The sequence below is a fragment of the Polyodon spathula genome, chromosome 49 (genome assembly GCF_017654505.1).
Source record: "Polyodon spathula isolate WHYD16114869_AA chromosome 49, ASM1765450v1, whole genome shotgun sequence".
Taxonomy (NCBI): Eukaryota; Metazoa; Chordata; class Actinopteri; order Acipenseriformes; family Polyodontidae; genus Polyodon; species Polyodon spathula.
The window spans coordinates 285,312-312,205 of record NC_054582.1 but is presented as its reverse complement, the minus strand read 5'-3'; the positions used below and the strand labels follow the sequence as shown (position 1 = coordinate 312,205).

At 48.7% G+C, this 26,894-nt stretch overlaps 1 protein-coding gene across 5 annotated transcripts; it reads left to right on the top strand.

Annotated features, from left to right (window-relative positions):
• The first annotated feature begins 176 nt into the window (after window positions 1-176).
• Window positions 177-22,808, top strand: npdc1a (neural proliferation, differentiation and control, 1a). Of its 5 annotated transcripts, none has more exons than XM_041238536.1 (9): window positions 177-306; window positions 12,210-12,356; window positions 19,211-19,309; window positions 19,456-19,662; window positions 19,848-19,914; window positions 20,222-20,306; window positions 20,436-20,515; window positions 20,986-21,085; window positions 22,654-22,808. In XM_041238536.1, exons 2-9 carry the CDS (start codon window positions 12,242-12,244, stop codon window positions 22,723-22,725), a joined length of 825 nt encoding a protein of 274 aa, XP_041094470.1. In that variant the 5' UTR covers window positions 177-306; window positions 12,210-12,241; the 3' UTR covers window positions 22,726-22,808. The 5 variants fall into 5 exon arrangements, with proteins under 5 accessions (XP_041094470.1, XP_041094473.1, XP_041094469.1 ...); XM_041238539.1 differs by lacking the exons at window positions 177-306; window positions 22,654-22,808 and adding exons at window positions 1,612-1,947; window positions 20,820-20,865 and having other exon boundaries at window positions 20,986-21,070; XM_041238535.1 differs by lacking the exon at window positions 177-306 and adding an exon at window positions 1,619-1,947.
• The last annotated feature ends 4,086 nt before the right edge of the window (window positions 22,809-26,894 follow it).

The window sequence follows — 26,894 nt, the reverse complement described above, 5'->3', positions numbered from 1 at the left end:
ACGCACATACACACACAGGGGAGAGGGGGTGACAGGGAAGCAGAGACAAAGCGAGAGAGAGAAAACAAAATAACAATCCACTTCACAAAGTGAGCTCTCTCTAAAACACAGACCCCTTATTGTTTCAGGAGCAGGAGCTAGGGAGAGATGGAGGCTTTGAGGAAAGACTGTTTAAATATCTGGGCAGGCGAGCAATGCTTGGAATGAAACTCTGGCTTGTTTGTAAGAAGAGCAGTTGAAATTCCTCAGAGGCAGGGAGAGTTCCACCTGAGTGATTCACAAGCGCCAATCCGAAGGAGGCAACAGGTATGTAAATACAGCAGGAGAAAGAAACTGTGCCAGAGTCCACAAACAGTACATTACAGAGCAAGAATAAGACAGGGCTGGGGTTTTCAAGTCGTTATAAATAATACAAAATACATAATACATAATACAAAAATAATACAAAATAGCCTGCACAGTATCAAAAACACTTTTCTTATTATGAAAGCCAGCATAGAATGATCCAAAGGGACTCTGTATAACTTTCAGTCGCTTTGCACTTTCTGACTCCTGTTTTCCTTCGTTTTTCTTTTGCAAGTCAGAAATGTATCAAACACCGAACACATATTCAACCAGCCGCTTATTGCTGTTAATAACATGCAGGCGCTGTAAGAAACAAAAACCGACAAAGTAAGAGGGCGCATTTATACTTCTAAAAAACACCGTGCTTCACTGACACGACAAGATTAAAACAGCATGTATTACCAGCAACGCAGACACCTCCAGGCTCAACCGCCAGACGCCTTGTTCACCTCTGTATCAGGCTGCGAATCCACGCAATGGAAATCGCGCATGCCTACAGGTGGAGCATGTGGAGCGCCAGATTCTGTACTGTTTTTTTTCCATTAGCGGTTCACTTTGAGCTGATTGCACAAGCCTTCGCTGTTTTAGAGAATATGTAACACCGTTAAAAAAGTAATTGTTTCGCTTTCATTTTATTTATGCATTTCCGAATCGTCCTGCGCACCCCCTTATGACCCTCAGAAGTACCCCCGGTTGAAAACCGCTGGGTTTGGGTAAATCTAGCCCCGTCCAGTAGAGAGCGCTAAATATATAATCCGGGCACATTTTACTTGTGCTTCCACACACACACACACACTGCAGAGCACAGCTCCGTGTAGTCAAGGCAACAGCACGGCATTTAAACACAGAGACTGTGACCCGGCTGGGGGTGACACAGAGCTAGCTAATCACAGATAATAAAGAATGAGCACCAAGCGCGTTATTATGGGAAACACGTCACCTGCCCCTAGTTGTTCTGAAAGCTTAGAAAATGAGTAAATAAAGTGAATTCCTTATATTCAATATATATAGATAGATATCTAGCCCATGCGTTTACCATAGTGTGTGTCTGTGTGTGTGCTGTATATAAGCTTTAGTGCAGTACATGAATAGTTAAACCTATATTCCAAGCCTTGCTTTTTGAAATTAGGGGAATAATAAAGAGGGTGCATGAGTCTCTCCCGCGTTGCCCCAGCTGTTCAGGTAAACACGCACCTGCCGCGTTCTGTTACCCAAACCGGTTCAACAGACGTCATGACGACACCTCTTGGCGTGCGGCCCCACCCACCCCGCAAAGCCGGCGTGACGGATCGCTCTCTGCTTTCCATCTGCTGAGCTCCAAGCACAGCTCTCACACGGCGCGCCAGACGCAAACCTGCGCAGCTTGCATGGGCCAAAAATAGACGATCTTCTTGCTCCTCTGTTTGTCGGGCGAGTGTTTCAATTCTGTGTCTGTGGGGCGATGACAAGCCCCTATTCCCCAAGCCCCCTTGTCCAGTGGTAAGGACCCCGTTCCGAGGATGATAGCCCAGAGGAGAGGTGTGTTGTGCCGGCTGAGCGCCGCGGTGTTGCCCGGAGCCGTGCTGTGCGCTTTGCTGATGACAGTCCGCGGCAGTTCAGCTGGTAAGTGCAATTGTGACACCCCGGGTTCTGCAAACGGGTAATACTGCATCTGTACTGCGCTGCTCCGGAGAGAACGAGAATATTATTACATTACTGATTTAAAATACTGCATCTGTACTGCGCTGCTCCGGAGAGAACGAGAATATTATTGCATTACTGATTTAAAATACTGCATCTGTACTGCGCTGCTCCGGAGAGAACGAGAATATTATTGCATTACTGATTTAAAATACTGCATCTGTACTGCGCTGCTCCGGAGAGAACGAGAATATTATTGCATTACTGATTTAAAATACTGCATCTGTACTGCGCTGCTCCGGAGAGAACGAGAATATTATTGCATTACTGATTTAAAATACTGCATCTGTACTGCGCTGCTCCGGAGAGAACGAGAATATTATTGCATTACTGATTTAAAATACTGCATCTGTACTGCGCTGCTCCGGAGAGAACGAGAATATTATTGCATTACTGATTTAAAATACTGCATCTGTACTGCGCTGCTCCGGAGAGAACGAGAATATTATTGCATTACTGATTTAAAATACTGCATCTGTACTGCGCTGCTCCGGAGAGAACGAGAATATTATTGCATTACTGATTTAAATAGGTGCAGTAGGATAGATCTTTGTTTACAGCAGCGCGCTTAAAAAATGACATTATTATATTATTATTATTATTATAAGTTATTATTGTATATGCTTCTTTATTTTTAAACCAGTGAAGTAAAATATATTGTATTATACAGAATAGATTGTTGTTGTTATTATTATATATTATTATTATAGTTAATATAGATATATTCAGTTCAGTGCGTTTAAGCAAACATATGTTATGAGAAATAAAAATTTGGTCACTTCATTTTATATAACATAAAGCTATGTCTTGATCTAAATTTATCGACAACAAGTGACCGGACGCATAACCTACGTATATTATATATAGATATATATATTATATTATATTAGTGAATTATATTATGTATATTGGAGTGCTTATAATCTAATCACATAACTAAACACATACATCTAACCTCCATATATTTTTTATTTGTCTTATGTTATTTATTAAGCACGAACACTATCGTACGATATGATTATATATATTATATATATATAGATATATATATATATATATATATATATATATATATTTATTTACAGTGTGCAGACTGTACTGCAGAAGCACAGGGAAGGCCTGGTCTTGTATCCGTGTTCTGTTACGATAACAATCTTCTGATCCGGGAAAGTTTAATTACAGGAAAGAAAGCAAGCAACGCGAGCGGAGTCAGGGGGAAGGCACGTTGTATATCTTCATCCATCGTGACAGATAAGACTAGCGCTTGTCTGGGGGTTTATTCACACGATTACACCGAGGCAGAGCAAATAACCGCGGGCTTGAAACGCGTTTAGTAAACAGCGCCTGGGTAATTACTGGATCCGCATGTTTGCTTTATGCTGTGCCGATAGTGCCTGCACAGCATGGGGGGACACAATGATAATACACTGATCCACTGTCTTCGGTTTTGCTAGTGCTGATGTGTTACAGTGCTAGTAGTTCACGGTTGAAAGTGGGATGCCACAGTAACACAAAACTGCAATGAAACGGTGCATCTTGTGCCCCATGCAGCTCCCCACCTAATCACATGACAGCACTGAGACGCACACTCTTCTGTGCAGCACAATTGTCATTTGGTTTGACAATTGACAATATATTTGAAGCAGTGTTTGTTCAGATATGAGGATGCCCTGAAGATCACACCAGCAGTGTATCTATGTCAAGGTCTGTCTATTGTGTGCAGTTTTAATGAGAGAGAGAGCGAGAGAGCGTGGAGGTGAGTGCACAGGGATGGGATCTGGGTCCTGACCGCTCAGGGAGTAGAGAGGGTCAGTCTGTGCTCAGGGTGATAGGGAAGATATTCATTCAACAGTACAAATATATAATTGACTCTAAAAGGATGTTGACTCAGTCGGAGACCTTGCTACACGTTTCCCTCCAGGACAGCCGGGAACGTTTTGAATTGGATGCGCACAGAAATAATAAATACACATGCAAATGAGAAAAAAACAAGGGGTATAAAATGAAAGCAAGCAGTATAGAGCTGGGGTGCGTTAAGAAAACAAGAATCGTGACGTGTTTGCTGTTCATCCCCGCCCCCATTTATCATTCCCGTTTGAAAAGTGCAAAGGGTATTTGTAACAGGTTTGTAATCTATGCTAATTCGGTTTAGCTGTAGACTGGAAAGGCCAGTGATGCTGGCAGTGGACTGGAAACCCATTGCAAGTGGTTTGCTTTGATCTCTGGTGCTCAGGTTAATGATGGACGTGGCTTTGGTTATCAATGCAAACCGCTTGACTGCAGGTGAAATCCAATCAGACTGTTATGTTTACTGCTGTCGCTGTTTTTCAAGTGATGTATGTAAATACTGTGGCTAGTTGAAAACACACAGAGTCACCAACCTTGTACATATTAGAGACACAGTTCAAAATGATGCATGGGTAAAACAGTCAGATGCTTGCGCAAAATTCAAGTTTACCTTTTAGTTTATGAAATACACACACTCTGTAAAACCAGGCATGGATCAAACTGCTATGCAATGGGAGTCTGGGAGACGTGACCAGGGGGGTTTCCTCGCTGTGAGGGAGATGTGACCAGGGGGTTTCCTCGCTGTGAGGGAGACGTGACCAGGGGGTTTCCTCGCTGTGAGGGAGACGTGACCAGGGGGGTTTCCTCGCTGTGAGGGAGACGTGACCAGGGTTTTTTTCTCTCTGTGAGGGAGACGTGACCAGGGGGTTTCCTCTCTGTGAGGGAGACGTGACCAGGGGGTTTCCTCTCTGTGAGGGAGACGTGACCAGGGGGGTTTCCTCGCTGTGAGAGAGACGTGACCAGGGGGTTTCCTCGCTGTGAGGGAGACGTGACCAGGGGGTTTCCTCGCTGTGAGGGAGACCTGACCAGGGGGTTTCCTCGCTGTGAGGGAGACGTGACCAGGGGGGTTTCCTCTCTGTGAGGGAGACGTGACCAGGGGGGTTTCCTCGCTGTGAGGGAGACGTGACCAGGGGGTTTCCTCGCTGTGAGGGAGACGTGACCAGGGGGGTTTCCTCGCTGTGAGGGAGACCTGACCAGGGGGTTTCCTCGCTGTGAGGGAGACGTGACCAGGGGGTTTCCTCGCTGTGAGGGAGACGTGACCAGGGGGGTTTTCTTGCTGTGAGGGAGACGTGACCAGGGTTTTTTTCTCTCTGTGAGGGAGACGTGACCAGGGGGTTTCCTCTCTGTGAGGGAGACGTGACCAGGGGGTTTCCTCTCTGTGAGGGAGACGTGACCAGGGGGGTTTCCTCGCTGTGAGGGAGACGTGACCAGGGGGGTTTCCTCGCTGTGAGGGAGACGTGACCAGGGGGGTTTCCTCGCTGTGAGGGAGACGTGACCAGGGGGGTTTCCTCGCTGTGAGGGAGACCTGACCAGGGGGTTTCCTCGCTGTGAGGGAGACCTGACCAGGGGGTTTCCTCGCTGTGAGGGAGACGTGACCAGGGGGTTTCCTCGCTGTGAGGGAGATGTGACCAGGGGGGGTTTCCTCGCTGTGAGGGAGATGTGACCAGGGGGGGTTTCCTCGCTGTGAGGGAGGTGACCAGGGGGGTTTCCTCGCTGTAAGGGAGGTGACCAGGGGGGTTTCCTCGCTGTGAGGGAGACGTGACCAGGGGGTTTCCTCGCTGTGAGGGAGACGTGACCAGGGGGGTTTCCTCGCTGTGAGGGAGACGTGACCAGGGGGTTTCCTCGCTGTGAGGGAGACGTGACCAGGGGGGTTTCCTCGCTGTGAGGGAGACGTGACCAGGGGGTTTCCTCGCTGTGAGGGAGACGTGATCAGGGGGTTTCCTCGCTGTGAGGGAGACGTGACCAGGGGGTTTCCTCGCTGTGAGGGAGACGTGACCAGGGGATTTCCTTGCTGTGAGGGAGACGTGACCAGGGGGTTTCATCGCTGTGAGGGAGAGATGGGACCAGGGGGTTTTCAGAAGGTGCTGCCTGTTGTGATTGTGAATAAGCCTCGGGAATGGAGCCGAGATGATAACTTTCCACTCAACACACCTGGTGGAACACCACAGGCGATTACGTGAAGGTCATCAGCAGGTAATCTTGTTTATGGAAAGTCAGTGCTGGTGAGCGGCAGGCACAAAGTAAACCAGGTGTGAGAAGCCAGCGAGTCACGTCAGAATGCCAGCCCATCTTATCCTGGGCGCTGATGTCAGGAACGTGCAGCGCAATTCTAAAGCTACAATGAAACCTGTCAGCCTTCAGCAGTAAGATTTCAGAGCCGCTGGTGCTGTATTGTATCTTGTGCCCCATGCAGCTCCCCACCAAATCACATGACAGCATTGAGACACACACTCTTCTGTACAGCCAAGAGAGTTCATAGGTGCTGTATTTTCTTGGTGCACTGTCTTGTCTTGCTTCAGTAAAACTGATGGCTGCAATTTCATGTGCATTTCAGTAAGAGTTTCTCAGCACTGCGTTGCAGTAATGCCGGAATAAGGAAACGTTTAGTTGTTTTGTACGGGTTTTTCTCAAGACCTGAATGGTCATCATTTACAATGGCTCTGTCTGTATTATTCAGTCAACAGTGATTGAGAATATCGCAGACCTTACTGTGAAATGGTTCAGGAAATGCATTTTAAAGCAGCGCGATGGGGTTGAAACCGGATTCAGAGGTGTTCCTGTGCTGGTTTGACAGCCCTGCCTGCATTGCTCAGGTGAATCAGCTAGAGGGCAGCGGACTGGCTGAGTTTGGGTTACTGTAGGGTGGGTGTGTGTGTTAGGTGGGGGGGGGGGTAACCTGAAACAAACCTTCAACAAAACAGCATTCCGAGACGCATGGCAGCCGGTGTCATCCAAAACCAAGCAAGGTCAGAGCAGAGCACCTTGAATCCAGTCAGGTGCAAAGATCCAGGGTCTCTCTTTCTCTCTCCCTCGCTTTCTCTCCCTCCTTTTTCTCTTCTCTGTCTTCCTGTCCCTTGACGTGCATGCCGTTCTCTCAAGCTCATACCTTTCAGAAACCTGTAAAAGAAAGAAAGCTCTATTGCCGTGACTACTAATGGTTCCAAAGCAGCAGCAGTGGAGCTGTGAGCTCTTTCTGTGTGCTACTCTCTGCCCCCCGTCTCTCCGCTGAGGAGAGTTCACTGTGATGCAACAGGTGACGCATCCTGTCTTTTTCTCACAAAAACAAATCTAATTTTAGTGCATTGGCCAAGAATGCCTTCGTTTCTCTGTTTATCCAATTACTGTGGAAACACGAGGCTGCACTGAAACACGGCATTGTATCTCTCCCTCCCTCCCAACAGGTAGCACTGCCACGTCTCACAGCCTCTCCGCTGCCAAGCTGCAGTCACATGGGGTTGAAGAGTAAGCAGCAGCTAAAGGAAGCCAGCTTTCACTTATGTCTGGATTCTCTGTCCATTTCCAATGACAACACTGAAATGCAAATGAACTTGCTGCCAGTTTCTCAACAAGATGAATCCCTTCCTCTCGCCCAATATAACAGAACCCCCCCCCCCCGACACCACCAGCACTGCCATACAAACTAACTTCATGCCTCTTTGTGTTTGGTTTTGTTCAAGCTGTTGAGGAGAGCAGGAGAGGAATGTTAAGGTAGTGCTTTAGATTACACTAACACTGCCGGGACAGCCATTTCCAAAACAACCCATGGAAACCAAGCAGTCCAGGTGATGGCGTGGTCTTCTAGTGTCCTGGGTCTCATCAGGATTGAGTCCTCGTGGAGACACACCCATGCCCTAAAGAACACCAGCAGCAGCACCTTTTGAAGAGATGGCTTTCCTCCAGCTCCGAGCTCAGCGCTCCTTCACTCATTGCCTGAGAAGCCGTGACGCAGCAGACTGCAGCGTTGTCATGGCTTCGGGAGAGTTTTATCAAGAACACTGCTGAGTAAATAGAGTTGCAGGGAAGGGACTGCTCAAATATTTGAGAGTTAAGCGAGATAACCAGAGGGAATGGAAACTCCCAATGGTTCTGTTAATAAGAATGTGTTCTTTTTCCTGAATCACTAACAGAGCAAGGACCTGCAGTATTACCGCTGTGAAAAAGCACTGTGCAGCTTTCCCTGTGGGTTCATCACAGTTATTACACTGTGTTCTTGTGTTAATACAAGGCAATGATTTTTTTCCCTCTGCAGACTTTTATGTTTATAGCTGCTGCATTAAGCTCATGTGTGACTATTTAAGTTCACATTTCAATTAGCTGGCTCTAGGATAACCAGTACAGAACTAAGTTCTCTATACTAGACTGTATTGAATTAGCTGGCTCTCAGATCCACAGCACTCGGCTCTCTATACTAGACTGTATTGAATTAGCTGGCTCTCAGATCCCCAGGACAGCAGTTACAGTTCTCTATACTAGACTGTAACTGTTAATGTGATCTATTATTAACAAGTCATTTTTTTATTATTTGAAAGGTGAATAGTATACAACTGAAATACAATTTAAAACCCAGTACAGTTCCTATTGCGAGCTCCAGCCCTATACCCTGTGCCAGTGAGACATCGTAAAGCTGGCAGCAGGGGGTGCTCTTCAGAGAGCTGTGAGCCCAGAATGCGCGTGATGCATGAAATATGTATGGGTGTTATGAGCGAGGCGCTCTGTAATAGTTGGTGTTTGTGGCTGCAGTAGCGAAGCACCATGCTGATTTATCACGCTGCCCGCGTTGTTATAAATCAGGGCAGAGACTGCTGTGCTGTGGAGAGGGATTGGATTGATGGCTCTTCCACTTCTCTACTCACCCCCCTAGTGTGAGCACCTCCTCCTCTCTCCATCTCTCTCTGTCACTCTCTGTCTCCATCAATCTGTTTAATGCATCACTCCCTCCTCTCTCTCCCCCCTCTGTTTAATGCATCTCTCTCCATTTCTTTGTTTAATGCATCTCTCTCTCTCTCTCTCTCTCTCTCTCTCTCTCTCTCTCTCTCTCTCTCTATCTCTCTGTTTGATGCATCGCTCCGTCCTTGCCCCCCCCCAGTCAATGGGCAGAGTTACATGTCCACACTGAATTATTGATGCCGATTCCCTGGTCTTTCACTTTCCCGGCTCTCTTTGTGTTTGTGAAGCCTGCCCCTCTCCCCTTTGATCCTGCACTGAGGTGTGGTGCGCGGAGCCACACTGGCAGAGATTGAAGTCACTGTGTGGGCTGAGAGCAGGAGCACCTGCTGCCCTTTCCATGCAGGGGCAAAGCAAACAGTGAGTGCCCACCCAGAGCTGTGAACTAGAGGGCTGCCCAGTGAAGAGCTCTCGCATCGCTGGTTTGCGTGTGGCGATGTGCTTTGATTTGTGCGACTCTGTCTCGTGTCTGTTTCAGATTCACAAAGGAACGAGAGTCCATCTCCCTCCATTGAAGGGAAGCTGCTCAGTGTTTAAGGACCTGTAGCATGTAGATACAGATGTGGCTGTTTATGTGCTTCCCTGCCAGCAGGCCCAGTTTGCTTTGTTGTGATCTCCCCCTGTTTCATATTTCAATCCCATTGTCTCGCTTTCCTGTCTGTACCCAAACAGGAAGTGCACAAATCAGCACCGTCGCTAGGCACTGCTTGGTTACCGTTTCCATGGGAACTGACAGGACTTGTTTCTGCCATTGACTGCCGGTTTTGAGACTTAATTGAGACTCTATCGCTGTGTGTACAGGATGTTCAACAGAAACTGACCCTCGCTTGGGGAGTCCATTGTAAAACAGCACAGGGGGAGGGGGGGGGGGGTCTTTACTCTTATGAAGTTATATGTTGAGTTAACAAAAGCCGAAACCAGAGAGGCACTACACGATTAATCAGTGTCTTTCACATTTCTATGAGAAGACTTGTGGGTCACGCCTCGCCTGTCTTAGTGCGCTTCAGTGAACTGACCCACAGTCTGGCCGGGCTCAGGGTTTGCTTAGCAAAGTTACAGCAGCTGACAGGCCAGGGAGTCACAGCATAGAGAGATGTGCAAAGAAACCTTCATTACGCACGCACGCACGCACGCACGCACGCACAGTGCTCCGTGGTGACACTACCCCTGCAATCCCCTGAAGGAACATTCACATACTTCCAGCATCTACTCCTTGTTTAACAGGGAACACCCAGCATGCCTCTTGGGTTTATTAACCGCGTTGACAAAGTGGTTTTTGTGGCTTCCAGTTACACAAGGAGGTACTGCTGGTCTCTGTTGAGTAAAGGCGCTGAGTAAACGACTGTGGAAACACCCATTGTAATCCATTATTCATTTCCTTTCAGAAGGAGGGGTACTCATTGTGTATGGAGCAGGTCTGACTGCACCTCCAGAGCTGAGCAGGGCCCAGGAATGCTGCTCTTGTTTCGTTTGTGTTTAATGGAGTGCATTGTTCTCTGAGAAACGGGAGCGTACCCACCCTGAGCAGGGAGCTGCGCTTCACAAAGGAAACGCTTTCTTTTTTTTTTTAAATCTTGGCTATAAAGCAATGAAGAACTAATTGGGAGAGGCTGAAGGAATAAGCAAAATCAGATGCAAAATCCTCCCATTTGAATGTGCGTTTGAAATGCGATTGTTTGCAATCTATGTAAATAAGATGAGATGGGCCATTACTTACCTAAGGCATGAAAACACCATACAAGACCCTGTGCCAGTAACTGTACAAATAAACAGCTCATTGACACGCAGTGCATCGACAGGCTTTGAACTCTGATTACAATTGACAGTATTGTATCCTCGCTTTTCCAGACCGCCTAGTCTTGGTGATAGTCCAGCTGCATTGATTGCTCCGTGCACAGGGTGCAGGCTATTAAAACACAAGCCTGTGCTGTGTTTTAATAGGCTGTACTGTGTTTTCAAGCTCAACCACCCCTTGTTTAAGAGCATGATGCAAATCCGATGACTCAGGCTCTCGCAGTCGCTATGGCAATATCTTATCTTGCTGGTGCAGACAGGCAGTGCTGAGCTGGGTGGCTGCGAGGTGGAAGTTGCAGAGCCTCCCGTGGCACTGATTATTTTAATCCAGTGAAGATAATCACGCACACGGGAGCAGGGTGCCCTTCCAGTACCCTTCCTACTCTGTGAAGGGAGCCTCACCTGCTTTCAAATCCTGCTCTGTCCTGGTTCGTATTGCTTCTCGTGCTTTCATGTCAGTAACCCTGTTTGCCAGCTGGGTTTAGTGAGCTTGTTCACCTCCGTGGCTCTGTGTTACACTCGCTCTGGCCCATGAAAATGGATCTGCTAGGCAGCGACCGGTCCCTGCTTTCCAATGACTCTTCAGTGTCTCTGCATGCCTTTTTAACTGTTCTGGAAAGAGTGCTGGGTAAATAGAATAAAAAAATACCATTAAAAAGAAGTGAAATGCACCTTTATTGAGCTTGTCTTTTCAAATGACAGGTGACATGCAGTGGAATGATGTGACCTCAGTGTTCTTTATACCTGTCACCCCCAGTCCCAGTCACCCAGCATTACACTGAAGCAACTTGACAGAGCCATTGAGCTCCTCACTCACTCAGAGAGCCCTCGACAGCACCCCCCCCTCGGATTAACGCAGTGTTTTACAAGCACAGCCCTCAGTGTGGCGTCTTTAACCCGGGACCAAATTCTCCTTTAACAGCAGTGCCATGGCTGAGTGATCCCCTATCATCTCTCTCTCTCTCTCTCTCCAGCTCTCTGCCCCATCCTTTCACTGCTTTGTTGTTTGAATTTCAGGTGTAATTAACTCTAACAATAAGAACACAGATGTGCGCTCTGCTGGCTGTAGCTGTGACTGTGAGTTGCTTTGAGAGCTCTGGTGCAGCGCTAGCACAGCTCTGTGATGACTGTGCTCCACCCAGAGAGTGATGATCCACTGTCTGCTCTGTCCATCCTTTTGATGCTGATTCAACTCGGGGCAACGTTTTGATCATTTTTATGTTTGGATCTTTAAACAATTCCTTGATTATAGCGCCGGTAAGGGAGGTGCTTCAGGCGTTTTCTGATTGGCTTCAGAGAACGATGTCACATTTCTGATTGTATTTCTGATTGGCTTCAGAGAACAATGTCGCATTTCTGATTTCTGATTTTTCTGATTAGCTTCAGAGAACGATGTCGCATTTCTGATTGTATTTCTGATTGGCTTCAGAGAACGATGTCGCATTTCTGATTTCTGATTTTTCTGATTGGTCTGTCATCATGTGAAATACAAAGAAAGTGTCATCAGCAGAAATGTTCAGTTTTCATCCTCGTGATGCTGGACTCGATTGCTGCTGTGCTGCAAGGGGTTCATGTGCTGTGTCTCTCTTGTCTTCCAGTGGACAGCTGTCCCCGCAGTCTGGACTGCACCATGCAGCGCCGGCAGTTCTGCCAGCCCGGCTCGAGGGAGTGTGGCCCCTGCATCGCCCCGCTGGTCGAGGACGAACACAAGAACTGCGTGGTGATGAAGCACAGCCTGCATGCCGGTGAGTGCGGGTGTATTATTAATGCGCGCCTGCATGTTATGTCTGGAGTTTCCAATGTGGATTATGACCCCCTCCATGATTTCAGTAAAGCAGTAAATCTTTGGGGGAGTTGACCAGTTCCTTCACCGGTAACATGGTTTTAATGCTGCTGATTGCATAAGCATTTGGAGACTCGGTCCTTCACTTGATCGCCAGCTTGACTCAACCTGAACCTCCACGGCCACAGTCAGGATCTCCCTTCACACTCCGTGAGGTTTCTAGAGCTGCGTGACCCTTCATTAACCCCTGCCTGACCTCCAGTCTGTTCAGCTCCGCACTGACGCCACTCACACAGCCCGACGCCTAATTAACGAGCGGGACTCCTAACGACCCTGGCAGGGAGTGGGGATAGCGACAGGGCTGCAGACTGGGAGATTAGTGCAGTGTACAGACTCGGAGACACGGCTGTCTGGGGGTGTCTGTGTGTGTGGAGTCTGTTTGTGTGTACGTGGTGAGTGTGTGTGTGTATGTGGCGATTCTGTGTGTGTGTGTGTGTGTCTGTACGTGGCGATTCTGTGTGTGTGTGTGTGTGTGTGTGTGTGTGTGTGTGTGTGTGTGTGTCTGTACGTGGCGATTCTGTGTGTGTGTGTGTGGCGGGGATGGGAATAAGCAGCCGTTCCTGCAGGCTGACCTGTAATCAGTACCCTTTCAGAGCTCTTCAGAATGTCAGGCTCATTACCAACAAATCCCACCGGCCCTGCAGAAGCAAACATGACTGGGCTGCTATAGATCTTTGTGACTCACCGGGAGCTCGGGGCTCGTAAATCAGTTTAAAAACAAAGGAAAAACTAATCAGACTCTGTATACAGATGCACCTCGGAGGAGCGGGTCCTGTAGACTCTGTGTGCAGATGCACCTCGGAGGAGCGGGTCCTGTAGACTCTGTGTGCAGATGCACCTCGGAGGAGCGGGTCCAGCATGCACCTCGGAGGAGCGGGTCCTGTAGACTCTGTGTGCAGATGCACCTCGGAGGAGCGGGTCCTGTAGACTCTGTGTGCAGATGCACCTCGGAGGAGCGGGTCCTGTAGACTCTGTGTGCAGATGCACCTCGGAGGAGCGGGTCCTGTAGACTCTGTGTGCAGATGCACCTCGGAGGAGCGGGTCCTGTAGACTCTGTGTGCAGATGCACCTCGGAGGAGCGGGTCCTGTAGACTCTGTGTGCAGATGCACCTCGGAGGAGCGGGTCCTGTAGACTCTGTGTGCAGATGCACCTCGGAGGAGCGGGTCCTGTAGACTCTGTGTGCAGATGCACCTCGGAGGAGCGGGTCCTGTAGACTCTGTGTGCAGATGCACCTCGGAGGAGCGGGTCCTGCCCTCGGAGGAGCGGGTCCTGTAGACTCTGTGTGCAGATGCACCTCGGAGGAGCGGGTCCTGTAGACTCTGTGTGCAGATGCACCTCGGAGGAGCGGGTCCTGTAGACTCTGTGTGCAGATGCACCTCGGAGGAGCGGGTCCTGTAGACTCTGTGTGCAGATGCACCTCGGAGGAGCGGGTCCTGTAGACTCTGTGTGCAGATGCACCTCGGAGGAGCGGGTCCTGTAGACTCTGTGTGCAGATGCACCTCGGAGGAGCGGGTCCTGTTATCTCCTGTATTAATAGCAAGTGATCACCCGGTACGGCATGCACACCCACCTGCTGGCTGTCGAAACATTCATCATCGCATTAGCTGTGCTAGACAAACACCCTTCTGCTTTATTCATATTAATGAATGCAGTGAGATGTTGACAGAGGAACGGATCTGCCGTCCACCATCTGGCTTCCCCGTGCCGAGCTCCAGGGTCTGCAAGTTCCGTCACCTCATTTACTAGACTGTGTGAGCAGGGAGTCTGAGTGACGAGGGTTACAGCTTTAAATGAGCACTGCTGAGAAGGGCAGGGTCGCAGAAAGCACCAAAAACAACAACTTCTTACTCAGAGGGGTACTGATTAGATTTGATGTATTTGATTTTGATGTATTTTGATTTGATTTTGATGTATTTTGATTTGATTCTGATGTATTTTGATTAGATTTCGATGTATTTCCAATCCCAGTTTTGCATATTTTTGTCAGGGTTAGTGATTTTGAATTCTGTGTAAAACTGTCCACTTTCTATGTGAAAAGCTCAGCAAATCATTTTGCAAGAGATAATGAGACAGACTGAGGGGGTTCGGACTCACTCGAGAGCCTCTTTGATTTCCATCCCCTGTGTTCTCACAGTCTCATACTCAGAAGAGCCTTGAAGGTCTGCGCTGGGTTTTAATCACTCATGGGGGCGGCTGTTTTAATGAGAACAGCAATGCTTTAGAAGATTGCCCGTCACGCTTAAATACCTGGCTGGTCATCTTCCCCCATCGACCCAGGAGATGCTTGAGTGGTTCAGAGAAGCAGCTCCCAGCCCAGCACCTGAGCTTCACTAGATTCTGCCTGCTGCACAGGGGACTTCAAAGGGAGGTCTGGCATCATCTCATGCCCACTGCAGCAGATCAGAGCACCCCTGATCCATTACACACACCAGCTTTTCAGACTGACATTACTGTGCCTTTAGCTCCTAATGGAAATCGATCGATGCAGCTAAAATCCGGAACCCCCTGTTAGCCCCTGATGCACCCACGCTCTCTGCTTTGCACCAGCGATTCCCACCGCGAGCAGTTCCCTGATTCTTGTGATGTGTCGTCCCCCCCCCCCCCGCTGGCCTGTGATTGGCTGGCTCTGTCTCAGTCTGTGCTTGTGCGTGGGTGTAAGATGCTGGTGTTCCCTCAGTCGTATACAATAGACTGACAGAGAGACAGAGAGGTGAGACTGGCTGTCGCCCCTCATCCCTGTGTCTTCTAGGGAAACAGTTTGAATCGACAGAGTGTTTTAGTGGCTCGTTGTTTTATACATAAAGAAATCCAGCTTTTACACTGCGAAGAATAATACAAAAAAAAAAAAAGAAGAATCTATTCTTTCTGAAGCCTTTTCGATTCTTCTTCAAACTACACGCTGGTCTGCTGCTGTTTTATTTTTTGCGCACAACATGAAGTTGTGGCGGGTTCTGTTTCTGGAGTGCCTGTGTGCCCTGGTGGCGGTGTGTGCCAGCTCGCCGGGGCATTACCGCGAGCGCCTCTTCCGGTACCGGACAGGTAAGAGCGGGCGTGACGATGGGAGGGCAGTGCTGGAGCTGGCGGGCTTGCCCGTGTTCATACCCGTTCCACGCGTCGCTTGAGCTGCGAGCGCTGGCGAGTGTGTTTCGAACGGGCTTGGTGGGCTCGTGCTGTTCGGTGATGCAGTTTGATTGCAGTGACCAGGGGCTGCATATACTCCAGTAGCGCCTGCTTACGTTGATAGCGTTCCCTGGGTCGCTGCTTGTATAAACTGTTACTCTAACGGCGTTCTTAGAATGTTGTGCCATTACCAGAAATCCATTGTTCTGCATCTTTTCTCAATGGATTCATTCATTCAGTAATATATTGGTTTGCTTCATGTTAGTGTCGTATTGGTACAATAGGACGATGCTGCCTTCCAGCTGATTCCGTGGCATAAAGGGGAGCCTTCTAAAGGGGTAGCGCTGAACCCGCTGATCGCAGGCTGATCGAAAGGACGGGCGCTCCTTTCCGTCTCACGGAGGAGCCTGCCCTGCTTAGCTGATGTTTCCTAAAGCCCCTCGTCCGGTTTGAACCGTTCCGCTGATGAAGGCACGCGCTGCGGTGTTTCTCTGCTTCCCCTTGCCCCGAGGTTCTGATATGTTTTACATTGTGTAAGATGAGAATCCCACATCAGGGCAGGAAACTCAAAAGCAGCTTTCCCTTTTGAGTGGAAGCATTTGTTGCTGATTTTACTGTACAGCAGGGCAGTGGAATATCTGCAGGCACCAGGGGGCGCCAAAGGATGCAGGTCTGACCTGCTGCCAAGTGGTTGCTACCTGTTTCCTGGCAAACTGTGCTGCTGGTGATTGGGTATCACTGTAGGGGAGGACAGGCAAGCATGGACTGGGGAGTTGGTCTGATTTTTAATTCTAGAGGACATGTTATCCTCTCTTTTATTATGTTCAGCCCAATAATGCTTTTCTGTGCTGAGTGCTCTGGCGTGTGTGTGCTCATTGTACTCACGTCATGTGGCTGCGTTTGTTTTTCTGGCACGGTGTGGTTTGGTTCTTTGTTCATCTTCAGGGCAGGGCCGAGGTTTTCATTCATGCCTTTGTTTTGCCGACCGAGTGACTGAATATTTTAATAGCAGATGCTATCACCTAAAGATCTAAGAGCTGTTCTCCACAAAAGAGCCATTGACGTCCTCCACTCACAACCCACGCTCACCCTTGCACGCACACAGTGCCGTACCGCACAGCCCCCATGCAGAATGCAGGAAGGATCATAGACTATCTATCCCTGCAGCTCCTGGTAAAGCTCAGCGTTCCTTCCCTCGTCGTCTATCCTGCTTTCAGTCTGCAGCAGTAAGGCGCTGCCCAGCTCGAGTGCCAGCAGTTGCAGGAAGTCGATGAGATTGCTGTTGAAATATAATGATGTGTGTTAAACTCCTAGCTCAACTACAGTGTGTATTTCCTGCAGTATTTAGCATGGACCACCAGAGGGCAGCACAGCCCGCTCACATCAGATTCCCACGTCTGCTCCAGTGAGATTAAAGCACCTTGTATTTCAAGCATTAGTTGTTTCTAATATAGGTTTTGAACCCTTAATGGACGTTGGCAGATCTCTAGCTTTATAAAATTGTCCCATAGTAAAAGCAGAGCCATTTGTAATGAAGAATAGCATCAGCATGGTAAAGCTTAGATAAGCATTGCAAAGCACAGAGAGGTCTGGTAAACGGTGGTGACTGCACTGACTTCAATATCAAGCTGTCCAGCGTTTTGAATCTTTTGAAACGTTCTCCCTGTCGGAGGCACTGGAGTGCTTTTTCACTGCCCAGCAGCTTGTTAATTTCACACTGACCGCGTGTCTCTCTCTCTTCAGCTCCATATCACCTCTAACGAGCTGGAGAGAATGATAAAGAGCGAGCAGGCAGACCCCGGTGTGGGGTTCCAGGGCACAGCCAGCTCCTCACAGCAGCTCCCTCTAGTAGGAGTGAATAAATCATTAATATCGCAGCTCTCCTTTCAGTTCACAAATTAACAATTTCTGTTTGTTTTGCAAACATTTTTTTTTGGGGGGGGGGGCACCAAAATCTAGAATTATCCAGATGGTGCAGGCATCCACACAGGCACACGCGCTTGCATGTGTTCCACACCCCTAAACATGCAGATGGGTCGGCCCGCCCCCAAGCGGTTCCCTGCTGTGGGGCACTTGGCTGGATTTAGATGATAGGGGAGTTGGGGGGTGGAGGGTAAACAGAGATGTGACTGGTGCTCTTTTGAAGTGAGTTTTAATCCTGTTAGAGGTTTGTTGTCTGAATGCAGGCTGTGATATGCGTCTGGAGAGCTCCCTGGACCGGAGCTCATCTCACAAATGAGCTGATATGATTGTGGGTTTCTGTTGTGAGGAAACTTTCAGAAATACAAAGGCAGAGTTTGAGTTCTTCCTGGAGTTTATTCCGAGACCACGGAGCAAAGAAAACCAAATTCTGTACCTGTCCCAGCATCGGATAAAAAAAAACACGGATCTCACAGTCCCCTTTCCATCGGAGAAACTGTAGCAGTTAAGCCACCGTTCTACAAACAGTCGATATACCGAATACACTCTATAGAGCGACCTAAAGAATACATTGTATACAGCAACCTACAGTAAAACTTCCCTAAGTGAGAGTTTTAGTCGGACCACATCGGGGGTTAAAACTAGGAAACCCAGTTCCTGTCTTTGTAAAACCGATTTGTTCTTTCAAGACCACACCGAATCAACGGCCTGTCCTCTGGTCTGCTTTTCAGTTTACTGATGGGGTTTACAGTGCGTTTGCAGTACTAATATTTCATGAATATGAATTTCAATTGAATTGCGTTGCCCCCTGCAGCTCCCCTCAGTAGTGTTCTCTGAATCTGCTGCTTTGCTGATGGAAAATGCATCTTCACTTCCAGCCTCCCCCAGGCCTATCCTCCATGCTCACACACAAGGCCAGGCCTGCCGCCCGTTAGCATGAGGGCAGTGCAGGACCTGCTGTCCACTCTGATGCGCTTTGAGGCTTGTTTACACCTGTGTCTGAGAGGAAAGGCAGGATGGGGTGAGGGGGGTGGGGAAGCTGTCATTGATCCAGCCCCCCTGCAGTGCTCTGTTCCCCTGCCACACACAGACTGCAAGCCCCTGGTTGCCAGGGTAGCGCCAGGTCCCATGCCTGTGGAATGCAGGTTTGTTGTTGACGACAAGACTTTATATGGTTGCCTCTTTTGTTTTCTGGGCTCTCGTGGAGCGGCTGGGCCCAGCCTTGTCATTCATCCTGGCTTTCTTTCCCGTTGCTCTTCCTGGCTCTACACCTCCCCCTGGTACTGTATATTGCTTTATAACCCCTTCCTGTAATCCCCTGCACAGTCTTCACTGTCTGCTTTTTCCTTTCTTCACATGGAAGGTGACCGATTTCACTGCTGCTCAAAATCTTTAGGGCTTTTGCTGTAGAATCGCTTTCTCGTTAATAGTTTTTATAGTCCTGGAAATTGTGGACTCTGAATCCTTTAAGAACCCTTTTGGATTGCATTTCTTGGTTGTTGACTTCGATGATTTGTTTGTCTCCCTTTAAAAAAAATAAAACAAAAATCTCTGGCAGTGTCCACGAGGAGACCACATCATGACAAGATAATAGTGAGATCAAACATTAGACAACAGTTAAAAAAATAAGACGGGAATTCACTTGTGCTGTTTCGTTAAGTATTGTATCAGTGTGTCTCTCTCTCTCCCTCTCTCACCTTCTCTCTCTCTCTTAGGGAAAATAACGACTGTTCCCAGTGTGGATGAGGAGATCGACTACCTGGCCTCTGTCATTGCCAAGCAGAGACACCAGCAGATAGAACTCAAACAAGAGGGTAAGCTGGCCAACCAATGAGGAGTGTCTGCCATAACTTTATCAACAGGCACACCGTGTGCCTGTAATCCCTACAGGCTCCTGTTGTGCTTGTTGTATTGTAGCAAGCTCTCCTGATAATCGATCTCTGTGTGTCTCTCCTCACAGACAACCCGCCTACTGTGATTGCGAATGCGCTGGAAACCAGCAGGAAGGAGGAGATCCCAGTCCAAGTGAATGCAGATGTCCAGTCTGCTACTGGGGAGGCCAACGCTAGCCAAAGCCCCACCACAGCGGCAAACCCCCCCACCAAACCGACCGCGCGACAGGGGCCTGTGACATCACCCTACCCTGGCAACGATGCCCTGCTACTCAGTAAGTACCAAGACTGAGCCCTAGAGCAGTACTAAAATAAACACATCTACTGTTTCAGAACACAGAACACTGGGCTTATATATAAGTGCGGTACGAAGGGAGACGGGCCGCTCTGTCACATCAGACGCTGTCTAAACCTCTGCCTCTGTCTGACTGGTCTTCTCATCTCATATCTCTCTCTCTAGCCATGATTGTCGTGTGCACTGTGGTCGGAACAGCAGCTCTGATAGTAGCTGGCGTGTGTTGGGTCAGGTAAGACTTTTTAAAGAACTTTCTAAACTGAGCAGACTCTTCTAGTCCTGTCATGCTGGCATGCCTGCTTAAATCAGTCTTCAATAGCATTTACAACTTTCAATCAGTTCAAGGTAATATTAATAATAACACGCACAGTCTAATTCTGGCTTGAGAATAAAGAAACTGCTAGCTGGATATTCAACGCTGGGGCAGAAAGAACTTTAGAATAAAGATGTAGCGCAGCAGTCAGTATCCTCACAGCTCTGCCTCTCTGGGTCTCTATTGGGTGTCAGTGTTGACGTGTGCTCTCCTGCTCCCCCTACAGGTTACAGAAGGAGATGCGTTTAGCACAGAAGGTTGACTACCCTGCGTTCAGAGTGATGGGCCCCAGCGCATTCGAAGGCACTTCGGTAAGTGAGAGATTTTCACTGAGATCGGCGGTTTGAAAACACACACACGCTCTGCACTGTCGAGTTTTCACAGTTTGCAGTTTTGCAGTTTATGTAATGTGTGTGTGTTTTGTTTTTTTTATGTCTCAGCCCGGTGACAAGAAGCTGGCACAGAGCGCTCAGATGTACCATTACCAGCATCAGAAGCAACAGATGCTGTCCATGGAGAAGTGAGTAGAAAGACATCAGGAGACAGTCTCCAGCAAACGAGGACACTTCGGAGCAGCCTTTCCAGGCAGTTCATGAAGCAGCTTGGTCCAGGGCTTGTGAATACTTCCACAGCAGGACCATCTTGATCCTAACTGATGAAAATGGCCCCTACAGTGGGTTGCATGAAAGCTGCCTGGCGTTTGTGGGATTTAGATTAAGGCTGTCACAGTCTGAAATGTATTGCATGCAAGCAGTTTAATATCTTGCCTGAAACGTACTGTTTCTTAAGGATCTCGCATTGACTTCTTTTTGTATTTGGGGCAGGAGGAATTTAAATTGATGAGGAGGATTCTGAGTAACTGCACACATGGTAAAGGTGTAGTAGCTGCTTTCGTTTTAGCTTAAACGTGATTACCAGGGATTCTCCCAGTCCCTGACTCCCAGTCCCGACTCCCAGGTTAACGGCTCCTGTTGTTCTCTGTGATTTCAGACACAAAGAGGAGCCCAAAGAGCCACACTCCGGCGCCACGTCAGACGAGGAGAATGAAGACGGGGACTTCACTGTGTACGAGTGTCCTGGACTGGCCCCGGTGAGTGGCAGCGCCCGAGACATGCAGCTCACAAAGCAGCACTCAGGGGGAGGTTGTGATTCATTACAGGGGTCAGAGCCCAGGCTTTACAGAAACAGCATTGTCTTCCCCCTCCTCAGCATCACGTCTTTCCTGTACTTCCCTTTGGTAAGCTTCATATCCGACCACCACCACACTACAGATTCACTTCCTGTGCTGCAGGCATGGGGTTCGTTAAACTGCAGCAAGAGGGAGTTTCATGTTTCAGGTGGTGCCCGTATACCTGTTGCACAGGAAGTGAATCCACAGTGTGGTGCTGGCAGATTTATAACAAAGCCAGGAAAACTGTGGAAGAAGGAGAATGGACTTGTAAGAAAGGCGTTATGCTAATGAGAGGTAAGACAATGGATTTGAATTGAAAGTTTGGATCATTTTCTCTGACCTGTAGCCTCTGCTGACCCGTTCACACCTCTCCACAGCTCTCTGACACAGGCAGGAGGTAATGGGGCACTTCCTCCCCAGAGCAGGTGTCTGGAAGGGGGTTAGAAACACATTGTCACGCTCCCTTGGTATTCATTCTCCTGGCAGATCTGCCTTGAATGACTCCAGCACCCTGGTCCTGAGCGGCATTGTGAACAGTAATGGAGTGAGGTCTATTCACATGCTAATCCCACTCTCACAGAGCAGCCTGGGCGGGCCACGTTAAGAACATCAGGACATGTTTACAGCAGCATTAAAGAGCTGAGTGGGGAGCTGTGAGAGCAGCCGGGGCATTCACACTCACTCAGACTCTCTGCGCCAGGGCTGCAAGCGTCACACCCGCGGAGCTATAGCGTTCACACTCACTCAGACTCTCTGCGCCAGGGCTGCAAGCGTCACACCCGCGGAGCTATAGCGTTCACACTCACTCAGACTCTCTGCGCCAGGGCTGCAAGCGTCACACCCGCGGAGCTATAGTTCACACTCACTAGCGTTCACACTCACTCAGACTCTCTGTGCCAGGGCTGCAAGCGTCACACCCGCGGAGCTATAGCGTTCACACTCACTCAGACTCTCTGTGCCAGGGCTGCAAGCGTCACACCCGCGGAGCTATAGCGTTCACACTCACTCAGACTCTCTGTGCCAGGGCTGCAAGCGTCACACCCGCGGAGCTATAGCGTTCACACTCACTCAGACTCTCTGTGCCAGGGCTGCAAGCGTCACACCCGCGGAGCTATAGCGTTCACACTCACTTAGACTCTCTGTGCCAGGGCTGCAAGCGTCACACCCGCGGAGCTATAGCGCCAAACACCCGCACTTCTTGAAGCTCCGAGATGCCCTTCTGTGTCGCTGTGCATCTTTGAGCAGATGTTGCCACAGTGCAAAGGCGTAGTGTAGTGACCTGCAGGCCGACTCTCTGTGCTGGAGGAGGGTTAGCAGCTCTGCTGTTCTGTAGAGTGCTTTGGAATGGCTCTTTCCCACGCCGGTTTCTCTTCCCTGTAACAGACTCCTGTGTGTTTTAATTTTCAGTGTTGTGTTCATTTTACATGTTTGCTGTGTTGGACGTGTTCTTGAACTAACCGGAGCTTGTGATTCTGTCTCTCTTTCAGACTGGAGAAATGGAAGTAAAGAACCCCTTGTTTGATGATTCCTCTCTCCACCCCCAAAAGAACCACCAGTAACCCCGAAACCTGCCCCTCTTTCCAAAGCCACCCCCCTGAACCCCCCCCCCCCCCCCCCCCCCCCCAGCCCCTTGCTTTGGACTGCACACACAGAGACGGGATTGAGAGATGAACAGGCTTCTCTACTGAGACTGGAGTCCAAGGAGGGGAAGAAAGCAAAATGATTTGAAATTGGCAGGACGGGGGATACCCCTAGCGGCCCCTATGGATTGTGCTTTGACACTGCTGGGAATCAGCCCCCCCCCCACGCACACACACACGCACACACACGCACACACACACACAATAAACTGGAACCAGCAGGAGAGATGGGCAGACAACTGGTGTTGTTGGACTTTTACTGGGTAGCAAAAGGATTGAGGGTGGCAGATGGACCTCGAGGAAACGTGTGGGATTGTGGCCAAAAGCCTTTCCCTTTTTTAGGTGTCTGTTTTAAGGTTTTATCAATGGTGCTGGTGGGCACTGTATTGCATTTGAAGTCAGATTAGTTTATTGCAGCTGGTGCAATTACTTACGGGCTGGGCTTTGAAAAACATGTGCTTTTTGTAAAGATGGGTTTGTGTGTGTGCGTTCTCTCATGTTAGGGATTGTATAGAAACACAAGAGAACACCCAGACCTCTTCGAGACACTGCTAGAGAGACACTTGGCAAGTATCACTCAGCATCTTTTAAAAGACTACGTCTGATGAGGCTTGAAAGAAAAAATAAAAGCAGCGAGCTTTCAATAAAGCGCAGGTGAAAGGGCCCCTGCATCGCTGTCCCTTCATTGTGTTATTAGATCTGTTTCTGTATCCCAATATCACAGAATACGATGCTCTCTCAAGGGAACTCTGCCACCCTTCTCCTAAAAACAAATCGTCTGCCTTCTTTACCCACTGGCTGACTACCTCCTGCTTGCTGACGGGATGGGGGACGGGTGACAGGGACGGGCTTTCTGTTTCTGTGGTTTGAATCGGTGTTTGTTTTAGTGCACAATGAATCCTTCTGAAGATTCTGCTGAGCGACGCACATGCATAGAGGTGCATATCATTACTCACTCAGCACCATGCTTACTCACTCACTCCCTGCAACCGCATTGCAATAAAAACAGCAGCTTCACTCCAGAAACATCAAACCATATACATGCATATGAAGAGTGACATAAAAAAACAGCTGAAATTATATATATATATATATATATATATATATATATATATATATATATATATATATATATATATGATAAAGCATATTGCATACTCCAACAAATATATTTAATGTAAATAGATATATAAATATATGTATACAGACAGAGGCACTATGAGATTTATATAGGAACATATATTTATATGTATAGACACAATATTTATATAGATTAAGCCATTTAATCATACATCTTGATTGGATAGTGGGATATGCAGCAACTGTTTCTGCAAACTGGGATTTTTTAAACCTGTAGATTAGTTTCTTGCCGTTTCGTAGCGCTGGCAGGAATAGCATCTCGTGGGCTCGGCAGTTACCAGGCGTCCACTGCATGTGAGAGCATGCTGCAAGAGGGGGCAGACTAGCCAGTGGGTAGCCTGGCTGTGGTGTCAGGCGGCCACATGGCTGACATTAAACTTTTTAAGAGCTGCATTAGATACTATGTTTGAACACTACGTCAAATGTTTTGTAATTGTATGTGCTATACGATTTATTTGTAAGCGCTCTCCCTCTCTTTCTTTCTCTCCCCTCTCTGTTTTTCCTCACATGTGTGAGACACTCCATGATTTAATCAAAAGCAGACTGTGCCGCCGTGCTTGCCCAATTTGTATTTCAGTAGCCAAGCACCAGCGAAGCATTTGCTGAAAACTGCATAGCAGGGGGAGGGCTGGGATTAAGCACTGGCAGAGCAGCTGAAATCTCCAGCGTGTCAGAGAAGACTCTGACACACAGGGTTCAATAGAAACACAAACCCTTTGCAGAAGTGGGTTTCACACTTTTGTTTGTTAACATCAGTGTCAGGATTGGAGAAGTTGAGCCCCCTCACGCAAGCTTTTTAACTGCTCTTCAACACACTCCTGGCTCACTCATTTATCCGAAGGCTGTGGTGTTGAGGTGCGTCAAGCACAGGTACCACTGCCTCTCACTACCTGCCTTTACATCTCCACTGAGAACCAATCCACACACACAGGGGCTGTGTTCCTGCAGAGCTGCATACTGTTAAAAACCTGCAGCGTAAAAATGAATATAGTATCTGCCAATACTCTAATACAAAAAAAAAAAAAAAAAAAGCTGCCAGTGATCAATACCTAACCCCTCCACCACCTCTCTACTGAACCGAGTCTCAGTCTAACACAGTGCCGGGGTTACACTTTACCAGCAGAACCACAGGCAACGCTCCTGGGAGAGCACTGGTCCTGGGGGTCTCCTATATTGTACAGAGAGGCTGGCCCGCCCATTGCTGCTGCTGCATGGAGCCCTACCCCTTGGTTCTGGAGTGAACGGGGAGGGGGGGCTCAGGGCTGTCTCCGTGGGGAGGGGGGGCAGGCAGCCGGGCTCAATGTAATCCAGTGTTGCTTTAAACTGTCCTGCCAGGACTTTCTTCTGAAGCGGCGTGCGCTGTCTGCACAAAGCAGCGGCTGCAGAGGCACGCCTGTGTGGAGATGTGCAAATCATTTTCAGCTGGGACTGCCTGCATGTAGACATGAAAATTAAATATTTGTATTACACTGCAGATTCGCTGTGTTGGTTTGTTGGCTTGTTTCTATGTTTGTTCTGGGGGCTGGGCACATGAATCGATCTTCCACAAGTGTGCACCCGGAATGGAGACACAGTGCCAGAATGCCTGGATATTTGAGGCCCATCTGTAGGTGCAGGACCAGGTCCATTCCTTACCCCCCACCCCACCCCCTCTAAAAGAGCCCCCCTGGTGGTTTATGACCCAGGCAGTCATTGCTGAAGCACCAGGTAGTTATTGGTCTCTGACTGGCCTTCCTGTTTGTGAATGGCAGTGATGATGGTCCAGTCTGAGTTAAGATCCTCCCTCTCCCCCTATGAATCACAGAGACCCCAACACAAGTAGCGTTACCGCTACAGTAACACAGGTAGTAGGCATGGTTTTTATTTTTTTTCTCCCAGATGTTTATGATCAATCCAATGCCGTGTGTTTCCTTTTTCAGAATCACAACATGGGACTCCTGTTTGCTGCTGCTGCTGTGTTTGTGCACAGTGGCTCAAATCAATCAGCCTGTCCCGGGCGCTGGAATTGCAAACAAGTTCATTCGTTGAAGTGTGCTCTGGAAAGCCCAGGTGCATTACAAAGCTAATAGGGGGTTAACAACAGATTGTAAAATCTCAGTTAGCAGTTTTTCACCCTTTCCCTGCCACACAGGAGGTTACAAGGACAGTAACAGAGCCAGGGCAAGACAAGGAGACAATAAAAGAGAGCCAGGGCAGGACAAGGAAACAGTAACAGATAGCCAGGGCAGGACAAGGAGACAGTAACAGAGAGCCAGGGCAGGACAAGGAGACAGTAACAGAGAGCCAGGGCAGGACAAGGAGACAGTAACAGAGAGCCAGGGCAGGACAAGGAGACAGAAACAGAGCCAGGGCAGGAAAATGAAGACACCCCACAATGCGCCTTCTCTTCGTTTAGCCGTCACGCTGACTACAGCTTGATTCTTGATTCCGGGGTGTTTAAAACACGTCCTCTGCAGGCACAAGCCTGGCCTCGTCCCGTTTCACTGTGAAAGAGCTCCACTGAGAGGGGGAACACGGGCAAAGACATCTGGCTGCTTTTCCAATTAGCCCTCAACAATCTGCATGTCCTCCCTCCCATGTCCTCCACTGAACTCCCATTCAGCCCTTCCCAGAGACCTGGCTTTGCATGAGAATTGAGCCTGGGGGGTTAAGCTCGAAGCTCCAAGCCGTGGCAGGTCCAGTTTGATGTCTTTGTCAGCGACCCCTCCACCCACTTGTGTCTCTGGTCCCTTTTAATTGGGGAGGGAAGGACACCTCTGCTTATCTGTTTGAAGCTGGTTGATTCCCGAAGGGAGAGGATAGCAAGGGGATTGTTATCCGGATTAGACTAGTGTCTTAGTGCTGAAAGAGTTACATTAAATAAATGAGCTTGTGCACCACACTCGCACACACACTCACACGTGTTGTGGAAGGAGTTTGAATGGACAATGAATCAAAGAGAGGGGGTC

What these genes read in the sequence shown, in the direction of transcription:
- npdc1a (XM_041238535.1), top strand. Translation starts at nt 1,845, where the DNA reads ATGATAGCCCAGAGGAGAGGTGTGTTGTGCCGGCTGAGCGCCGCGGTG. An exon ending in GATAGAACTCAAACAAGAGG is followed by an intron (nt 19,310 to 19,455) that starts GTAAGCTGGCCA and finishes CTCTCCTCACAG; the next exon opens with ACAACCCGCCTACTGTGATT. An exon ending in CAACGATGCCCTGCTACTCA is followed by an intron (nt 19,663 to 19,847) that starts GTAAGTACCAAG and finishes CTCTCTCTCTAG; the next exon opens with CCATGATTGTCGTGTGCACT.